The sequence below is a fragment of the Saccopteryx leptura genome, chromosome 9 (assembly GCF_036850995.1).
Source record: "Saccopteryx leptura isolate mSacLep1 chromosome 9, mSacLep1_pri_phased_curated, whole genome shotgun sequence".
NCBI lineage: Eukaryota > Metazoa > Chordata > Mammalia > Chiroptera > Emballonuridae > Saccopteryx > Saccopteryx leptura.
Genome location: NC_089511.1, coordinates 595899 through 606069, shown reverse-complemented (window position 1 = coordinate 606069; position 10171 = coordinate 595899). Strand labels below are relative to the sequence as shown.

The 10171-nt window shown below is 48.7% G+C and overlaps 1 protein-coding gene across 2 annotated transcripts in view; it reads left to right on the top strand.

Moving 5' to 3' along the window:
• The first annotated feature begins 2264 nt into the window (after positions 1 to 2264).
• Positions 2265 to 10171, top strand: part of DPY19L3 (dpy-19 like C-mannosyltransferase 3) — a 37675-nt gene continuing 29768 nt past the window's right edge. For both annotated transcript variants that reach the window (XR_010746966.1, XM_066348410.1), the window contains exons 1-3: positions 2265 to 2394; positions 3471 to 3612; positions 5544 to 5677. Coding sequence is in view for 1 of the 2 variants with exons in the window: in XM_066348410.1 (XP_066204507.1) it covers positions 3492 to 3612; positions 5544 to 5677 (255 nt within the window). In the remaining variant the exon portion in view is untranslated. The remainder of the gene's footprint in view (positions 2395 to 3470; positions 3613 to 5543; positions 5678 to 10171) is intronic.

Genomic DNA, 10171 nt, shown 5'->3' with positions numbered 1-10171 from the left:
TGGTGCTGGTCCTGAGCAGGGATTCAATTACAGCCCTTGTGTCAAATCTGGCGGCCACCGTTCCTGTAAATAAAATGTCACTGGAACATGGCCATGCCCATTCGTTTACATACTGTCTATGGCTATTTCCAAGGTCGGACAGCGGCACTGAGAAGTTGTGACAGATTATATCGCCGACAACGCCCAAATTATTTACTATACATTTGACAGTAGTTGGCTGGTAAAAAAAAAGTTTGCAGACCTCTGAACTGGGACAATGGGATGATCTGTGCTTTTAAGCTACCAGGAAGAAAGCTTTTTATAGCACCATTTTATGACTAAATTACATTACTTCCCCCTCTGTAATTTTTATAAGTGTTCCTGGTCTTCTACAGACCTCATCTATAATTCATAACTCAGTGTTATCATCTCTGCTATTGAAAGCCACACACAATTTGTTTAAAATAACGGCACAGTTAAATAATAAATAATGCTGTAAACAATCTTGAATTGTTTTCCTCCTGACAACCGTGCAGGTCCAATGGTATGGTCCCCACGCCCACTGTTCAGTGCTAACTGGTGTCATCATAGTACGCATCTGCAGATCCTTGGTTTTCCTACTTGTCCTGTCACTAATTTTAGTATCCATGTTTCATAAATAATGGATTGCATTTTCCTGAAATAGGCACATCCATCACTCTCATTTAGATCTGCAGGCCTGTTTCGATCCAGTATTTCCAACCATAAAGGTATGAGAAACGCCTATTTCAGGCTGATGAGAAAACGCACAGCAGGTGGTGATTCAGATCTGAGGCTGTATTTCTGAGGCTCTACAGCTAACATTGATGTTACACAAAAACAGTCATAAGGCGAAATATTGAAATGGTAGGAAACTCGTGGTTTCAAGGCAGTGCCCATTTTCTCAGCTCTTTTGCACACAAAGCAGTGGGACATGGCTGGCCTGTCATGATGGTGTGGAGTCCGTACAGAGCCACCACACAGGTTCCAAACCCTAAGCCTCCTCAGAATCCATGCCCAGCTGGGGTGACCATGTGCTCAGCTCACACAAATGCTGACAAAGAGGCTCCAGTGTGCTGTGTAGCGATGTTTAAAACTTCGTTTGTAATGAATGGAGGGGTGGGGGGTGGGGGTCTTTGTCGCCTGTCCCAAGTGAGTTCTGGTAAAACTTGGCCAATAAAATTAAATTTCCAGTTTTTAGAAATCTATGTTTTCCCATAACGTCATGCTGTGAATTCTTATGCATAGAGTTCTGTGGGCTAGCTGATCAACACCCACTGGTAGGCTGGTGGGGAAGGTTTGAATGTTAGTGAAAACCCAGCCCATGGCTGGATTGGCCATGATTTAAGGCATGATAAAAAACATCTGAATTTGAGTGTTGGAAACATATACATTTCTGACTGGAAGTCCTGCTTCTTTCTACAGAGACACCAAGGCGTAGACAAATATGCCTTGGCATCTGTTAGTAAGGAATGTCCACTTCTAGGACTTTATAGACGACTGCTGAGCACATATCTGCAGAGGACACTGGACCAGTCCAGAGGGACCAACTGGAAAGACCAGCCAAGACCACTGGTCTGCGGACAGGAACAGCCAACGCCTCGGAATCGTCACTTTTGACGACAAGCTTACGTGGTAAAAGCATCATCGTCGGCTTTAATTGAATAACTTGGCCATTTGTGTCCTCGTGCCAGAAGAGGCCTCTTACTCTAAGAACGGAAATGAAAGACGTACAGGTGAGAGAGAAGCACAGTCAACAGGGGTGAAGAATTCCAAGTGTCCAGAGGAAAGCGAAACGAAATCGACGGTGTTGTCCATTTTATTTATTTCATGGAGTCACTGGACAATGGCGCACCTGTGCTAAGTCGCCATAAACGGCACTATCCTAAACCACTGCCCACCTGGTCCACAGCAAAGCCGACGCACGGAGCGGAACGCCATGTTTCGTAACGCGGTTTATAAGAATGCGCGTGGGGGCGGACAAGCACTGCCCGGCCGAGGCCTCCGCACCCACCGCCAAGAGCATGAGCTGGCGGGCACCGGGGAAAACGCCCGCTCCTCCCGGAGCAGAGCTCGCCCCGCTACCATGGTGACCGGAACTACACTGTTTCCTTTCCGGTCGGCGCCGTACGGGTGGCAACCGGAAATTCGTCCCATGTTTCCGGGGGCGGGACGAGGCGGGGCGCCGTAAGGGGCGGGTCCGTGCTGAAGGACAGCTCCGCGAACCTATGGGCGCGGCCGCAGCAGCCGGCCTCCCCGACGCGCCCCCTTCCCGGGCTGCTGACAATCCCAGGCCGCATTTCCCGGGCGGCGAACGACACCACGCGGCTCTCGATCGTCGCCGTCCCCGGGCCCGCGGCGCCCCGCCCGGAGCGGCGCGAGGACAGCTGAGCGTAGGTGTGTGCTCCGTGGGCCCGGCCGTGCTGGTCTGCGGTGACCGGCGCCGCTCCGTTCCTTCGCGCGCTGGGCGCCGGGCCTTCTCGGTTGACCGGAAGCTCGTGCCGCGGCCGTGCGGGGCTGATTGCGGAGCTCCGACAGCCTCTGCGTGCGGGGGCTCGTCCTGCGTGCGCTGTGGAGCGCGTGGTTTTGTGTGATCGAGCGAATGAATGATTGCAGGAATGGATGGATGGATGGACGGACGGACGGACGGACGGACGAAGGCATGAGTGAGTGAATGAGAGAGTGAACGGACGAATGAATGGATGGATGGATGGAATAATGGATGGATGGATGGATGGATGGATTGATGGATGGACGGACGAATAAAGGCATGAGTGAGGAATGAGAGAGTGAACGGACGAATAGATGGATGGATGGATGGATGGATGGACGAATAAAGGCGTGATTGAGTGAATGAATGAGTTAACTGACGAATGAATGAATGGCGTGGTGTGGGTTTGTCTTCTCTCTGGAGCAAGTAGTTTGCCTTTAGGGATTCATAACCTGTCCAAAGCACCACTGGCCAGCATCACTCATGCCAGACAGATAACTAGCGGAGTGCCGTCCACCTTCCGATGGCCGAGGCCAGTGTCCAGGGACAGCGCCCGATGGGCACCGTTCGGGGGATAGGGAGCGCTGGCCTTGACATCCACACTGGACACAAGCCATGGTTCAGTTCTAATGACCAGGCTATCAACGAGCTTGCAAGTGGACACCTCCGGTGGCATGCAGCTGTGGGAATATTATGCACGACAGTTAGGTGACCTGCACGGTAAAGGGCAGCTCAGGAAGGGACAAGAACCGGCAGGGGCTGCTGGGTCTCGGCAGTGTACCTGCCTCGTACCAGGGCGCTTCACAAGCACGTTACTCAGAGGTTCTTTTTGAGGGGTCAGGGGAGCTTTGCCGTCAAGTGGAGATGTAGCAGGAGGACAGGAAAGCGGTGAGGAAGGTCACCAGGCCCAGGGCGCGCTGGGGCAAGGCGGTGCTGATACGTGGGTGGCCAGTCACTCTGCTGATTTGGGTGCTGTCTACAGGATTGGTGGGAAGAGCCATGCATGGGAGCCTTTGACACCATGATGTCCATCAGGCAAAGGAAAGGAGCCAAAGCCACAGAAGTGTCTGAGGATGGTGCCGCCCCACAGGAGAAAGTGACACTGGAAGATAATTTGTCATCCGGTAGGTGACGAATTAAAGCAGCATTCAGGATTACTCTCATTTCTCTGCGTGTTAAATGTCAGTCCCACAGCAGAAGAACGCAGTGAGACCTCATGGTTGAGGAAACTCGTTCTGACACTCCCACGTTTTACTGTTACGGATGGCTTTATTGTGATTTGATAATACGAGTGTTGCAGTTCTGATTGTGTGAGCCACGGCCCAGCATGGGTGAGGAGGTTCTCACATCCTCAGCAGCTGGGGGCTGTGCCGGGTGGGTCCTGACTCTGGGAACAGCTCTCTGGTCTGGTCTCTGCAGGGGGGTTTCGTTTCATTCACGTATTGGCACGTGACTCAAACCGGTTTTTATTTGTTTTGTTTTTAGCGAGACAGACTGACAGGGACAGACAGAAAGGGAAATGAGAAGCATCAACTCCTAGTTGGCGGCACCTTAGTTTTCATTGATTGATTTCTTATATGTGCCTTGAATGGGAGTGGGGAGGGGGGGGCTCCAACTGAACCAGTGACCTTGAACTCAAGCCAGCGACCATGGGGTCATGTCAATGATCCCACACTCAAGCCAGTGACCTCAGGATTTCAAGCCTGGGTCCTCAGCATCCTAGGCCGACCCTCTATCCACAGCGCCACCACCTGGTCAGGTCAAACTGTTTTCATTCTTTGTTTCCAGCCAAATTCCTAAAATTTCCTCTTGTTTTAATTTGGGGGGGGGCGGGGGTTGGTGGGACAGAGGGTCAGAATTTGGTAAGATGTCTATGAAATGCTGGAGACTTGTTGAGTGTGTGTTGCTGCTACACCCATGGCGTTAAATCACCAACCACTTCCTCCAAAGGTCAAGATTTTTATTAAAGCAAGAATGAAAATTCCATGTCTGCCAGCCATTTGGGTACCTGACAGATGTTACGTTAACCGCAGCTGCATCAGTTCTTAACCAACCACAGCGAATAATTTGGGGGAACACAATTATAAAATAAGAGTAGTCTGTGCCGAGAAGTCAGGTCATCCAACTCAGTTATAGCAGTTTTGGACAAGACAGGGTACCTTCTGAAGACCCGGTCAACGCAAATTCAAGTTTGATTTTTAAATTAAAACATAACTTTGGGGATTGTTTGTTTTGCCAAAGCACTGTTTATTTATGTCAGAAAAAAAAACCTGAACACTAAAGAAAAGCAAAATAGAAAAAATATCCCCACAAACCCACCCATCCTGAGACTACGACCCAGGGCATTCATCCTTGCTGTCTACATGTTCTCTGCATATGTATACCTATAAACATTCCCGTGTGGTTTTACAAAATCACTAACCTACACGCAGTATCTTTCTTATTATGTTCTGAACATCTTGTAAATCAGTCATTTTAAAAAATATTGCCAGTAAAAGTGCAGTCATTATGCAGCTATTGCATAACTTACTTTACTGATTCCATGTTGAATATTTAGACGGGTTTTATTTTTTTTTTAACCTTTCCCCTGTACAGACAGAATTGTGGCCAAATGTTTGATTACAACTTTTATTTGTTTGGGGAGTGTATGCCTAGATTTAGAGTTACCAGTCAAATGGTAACTGGATTACAAAGTTGTGAGCAAACCATTTAACTCCCAGACATGTAACCCATTATTCCTCCATTTAACACATTTCCTGGTTACACTGTGGTGGTTTGACTGCCAGACATAGGCTCTGAGCAGTAAGATGGATAGGATCACAGACTGCTGCACCAAGGGCCCACATTCCCGTTGGCAGGATGGACAAGTGAGGGGTTAGACACGCTGGGAAAACTGTCAGCAGGACTGAGAATCACGGAAGGAACCTGCCTGTCTGCTGGGGACAGGGCACTCCCCCGGGGCCGGCAGCTGGGACTTAGCCTACTTGGTGGTTTGAGGGAAGACTGTTCAGTTTCTTACTGACTTAGTTATTCATCTGTTTGATTTTTCCCAAAGGTGGTTCCTGCAGAAGATTCTGGAAGATTCTGTCATTTACGATCGGTGGAGCCATTGCCCTTTGCACTGGACTCCTGACTTCTGTCTACCTGGCCACTTTACATGAAAATGACTTATGGTTTTCTAACATTAAGGTATGGGGTTTCCACGGCCCTTGCATGTTGTACTCATCACTGTGTCCTGTGAGAGTGACCAACACAAGGCAGCTTTCCCACAAAGAATACCGTCTCTGAGAAAGTTTGGCAGTAAAAAAGACTGTCTTTTTGTTAGTTTGAAATGAGATCAGAATTCTTACAATCAAGTGAGTTTCATAACTTGCACCAGGGAAGCAGCAGTTACTCTAAACCAGTACTTTCCAAACTGGATTGTGAAGTTGGTGCCGTAGGTCATGAGTAACATTTTTTTCTTCATGAAATCAAGTCCAGGAGAGTCCTGTCACATATGCTAGGGGGCAGGTTTGTCTGTGAAGCTTTCTGATTATATGTGGAGATGTACAAATTGGGTCACAGTATAAAACTTTTTCTTCAGTAGAGGACGGTTTTTAAAAAAGGAAAGAAATCTGAAAGACGGTGCTCTGAGGGGTGGAGCCTCCACAGATGACCGCAGTGTGTGCCCATGCCTCGCCGCGTGCACATGGCTGGGGCTCAGCCGTACTTTCCCGGGGAAGGAACCTTAATTCTCGTCACATCCTCAGGGGAGTCCTGTGGTGTTCTGAACACCGGTTTCCTGTTGTCTTTCTTTTCTCTCTCTCTTTTAAAGCATTTCTAGATGTTTTTAATTTGGCATTGTTTTCAGAACAATTATATTATGAAAGAAACTTACAATTTGGCAGTGCTTTTGAACCAGATACACCTTGTTTTTGATCCATAGTGTCATAATGTTTAATAAATATTTAAGGCCCTGGCCGGTTGGCTCAGCGGTAGAGCGTCAGCCTGGCGTGCGGGGGACCCGGGTTCAATTCCCGGCCAGGGCACATAGGAGAAGCACCCATTTGCTTCTCCACCCCCACCCCCTCCTTCCTCTCTGTCTCTCTCTTCCCCTCCCGCAGCCAAGGCTCCATTGGAGCAAAGATGGCCCGGGCGCTGGGGATGGCTCCTTGGCCTCTGCCCCAGGCGCTAGAGTGGCTCTGGTCGCGGCAGAGCAACCCCCCCCCACCGAGGGGCAGAGCATCGCCCCCTGGTGGGCAGAGCATCGCCCCTGGTGGGCGTGCCGGGTGGATCCCGGTCGGGCGCATGCGGGAGTCTGTCTGACTGTCTCTCCCCGTTTCCAGCTTCAGAAAAATACAAAAAATATATATATATTTAATACTGTGGCTTCTGTGGACTAGCTGCTTACAACCATAAAATTCACCTTCAGTGATCAAGATATATCATCTGTGAGAGTATTCAGAAAAATTAATGCAGCATCTGAAAATAGTTTTCCATGGAGTTTTCCAAAATATTTTGAGCTTTGGTTCCCTTACTGAAATGACAAATTTAACTTAGCTGACTAGCTCTCTAGTATGCTATGGCATAGTATGTACCCATACTATATACCTTTATACAAATTATCATGACAGAAAAGAATAATGATTCTTATTCTTCAGTGACAACTGCTCGTTTTTCTTATCAAGAAAAAATATTTTATTCACCTGTATCTCTGAAATGTTGGGCTTGTAAACAGATTCCCTAGAACTAAGGAGTTTAATGCTTACTTAATTAACACAAGTATTTTGAATAATGGCTTAAAAATATCCCTGTGTGGGCACATGCTGGAGGGAAGTGCTGGTAACTGAAGAGTGAGGAGACGTGTTGAGGAGATCACGAAACTCAACTTCCAACTGTGAGCTCAGTTCATCCTCAAGTAAATACACCCCATCTCAAGAGACCTGAGCACCGCTGATTTTTCCCTCTTCACTCTCACCAGGTTAGAGAAGACATTAGACCTTCACCTGGTATCTGTGGGGCACCTGTTCTGAGCACTGATTTAAACACTGTGGGGACACAGAGGAATAACAGAGCCTCTGAATTCGCCCGCAGACCTTCCAGTAAAGTAAATGCACGTGGTCAGTTCATACTCGGCCCCTGCAACAACATGCCCGTGGGCACTGTCCTCTGTGGCAGCACCACCCACTAAGACAAGCCCCTGCCTGTAAGTTGTCAGTCCTGAGCAAGGGATGCACGTGCGGGCAGCCCAGCGCACATGAGGTCCGCGCTGTGACAGGTTCAGAGAATGGTAGGAGTGCGCAGGAGGGCGGCCTGGCCCAGGATGAGGCAGGGAAGGTTTCTGAAGGACGTGATGTCAGTGAGACCTGGAGGATGAGGAGGGTTAGCCAGGCGTAGTGGGGAGGGGACAAGTAACAGGAGATTCAAGAGGCGAAACAGTCTCCCGACCTGACTAGCTGCCTCCCTTCCTCCACTCAAACCACACTGCCTTCCTCACTGCTCCCCAGTGTCCGCGGGCCCTCTGTCTGACCAGCAGGCTCCTGAAGGCAGAGGTTTGCGCCTCTTTTGTTCCCTGCTGCATCTCCCAGCAGAGGAATGCTTGTCCCATGTTGGTCAGCAGGTATTTGTGGAATGAACAAATGAATTCATGAAGGAGGAAGAGACCAATTAGAAGCACAGAGCCCAGCAGGGAGGCTGGTTCAGGCAAACAGCTCTTCATTCCCTCTCCTTGAAGTCATTTCATTTTTTAAAAGATGCATTATTCTGGCCCTGGCCAGTTGGCTCAGTGGTAGAGCGTCGGCCCAGCGTGTGGAAGTCCCAGGTTCGATTCCCGCCCAGGGCACACAGGAGAAGCGCCCATCTGCTTCTCCAACCTTCCCCCTCTCCTCTCTCTCCCTCTTCTCCTCCTGCAGCCAAGGCTCCATTGGAGCAAAGTTGGCCCCGGGCGCTGAGGATGGCTCCATGGCCTCTGCCTCAGGCACTAGAGTGGCTCTGGTTGCAACAGAGCAATGCCCCAGATGGACAGGGCATCGCCCCATGGTGGGTGTGCCGGGTGGATCCCGGTCGGGCACATGCGGGAGTCTGTCTGATGTCTCCTCACTGCTTCTCACTTCAGAAAAATACAAAAAAAAAAAAGATGCATTATATATTCTTTCTCATTGAAAAATAAATCTCTTGGGGTCAAGAACTATAATTCTTACACCTTTTTGTTTCCCTAGCAAAATAAATGCCCTGTGGCAAGAAAAGCTAACTCATTTGGCTGAAAGTACTCGAGTGACTCAATGCCTTCAGCCTTTGTCTCCCTGTGCTGACATTTCCCACTGGCACTCTTACTTATTTCGTATTACAGAGTTTGTGTATCTTCCCACTGAATACTCTTGCAAAGCAAGGCGTCCACATCAGTAGGGTCGGTTTGCAAGTGTGGAAACCGCGGCAGGACCAGGACTGACGGTGGCCTCAGCGTCGGCCCAGTGGGAGCGCCGTCCTGTCCACAGTAGTCCAGGTCACTCAGAAGCTCGGCCATGCTCTCACGGCCCAGCCTCCATCACCTCGAGGGCAGGAACCGTTCAAACCAGCACAGCAGTTTTCAACCTCTCATCCCACAGCACACACATAAACTAATTACTAAAATTCTGCAGCATATCAAAAAATATATTTTTGCCGATCTGAAAAAACAATAGGTATCTTTTTTTTTTTTTTTTTGAGAGAGAGAGAGAGAGAGGAAAGAAGAGAAAAAGAAAAACATCGATGTGTTATTCCACTTATTTATGCACTCACTGGTTAGTTCCTGTGTGTGCCCTGACCAGGAATGAAGCCCACGACCTGAGTGTGGGGACAGCGCTCTGCCCAGGAAGGCTGCCCGGCCAGGCCAAGTTAGGTGCAATTTTGATTCACTCACACTTGATGGCTATTGTTGTGTTAGCTGTTGTCATTTTTTTTTTTTATTTGACAATCTAAGAAAAGAAGTCAGGGCCCCTGACTAAACAGTCAGGTATTGCATTTTTAAAAATGCTGCGGCACACCAGTGTAGAATCGCCGTTCTAACAGATGGACATGAATTTAAGCAGACAGTGAACTGTGTATGTGCCATGAGCATGTTTGCTGAGGGCACGCTTCCCGGTGACGGACTTTGGGAACAGCTTTCTCACTGTGAGCTCCTGTTTCTTGGTGAGATGACTGTTTAACTTAATTCAAAAGCAGATTGCACGTATCAGGTTAATCTTCACATGCCTTCCCCGCGACCTGCCGCCTAATTATTTGGAGGGCAGTTAGGAGATTTTAAAAGATGAACAATAGGTTTCCTCTGCCAATTTGGTGTCATTTGTCTAAAAGGGTTTGTTACCCTTCGTGCTGCCAAAGATGCACAACATTTATTCTGGGCTGTCATTTTTTTGTGTGTGTGATGTTTTTGCCTTTTAATGCTTCTGTTAAATTACTATATACATTACTACCAAATGGTTTTAGGTGTACACTTCCTTGAGAATACATTTCTTTTGTCTTTCCACTTCTGCCTACCATTGTCTGTAGAGATGCTGCCCTCTCTCAGCACTCCCTCCGCGGTGGCCCCTACGCCATAAAACGGGGAGAATTTGCTCACGCGGCAGTCTTTAGAGGGCGATGCTTATTGGTGTGCATGGTTGCTGGCGCAATCCACCAGCGGCGTGTAGATTGCTGTAGGACTGGGGAAGTGTCTGAATGAGTGAA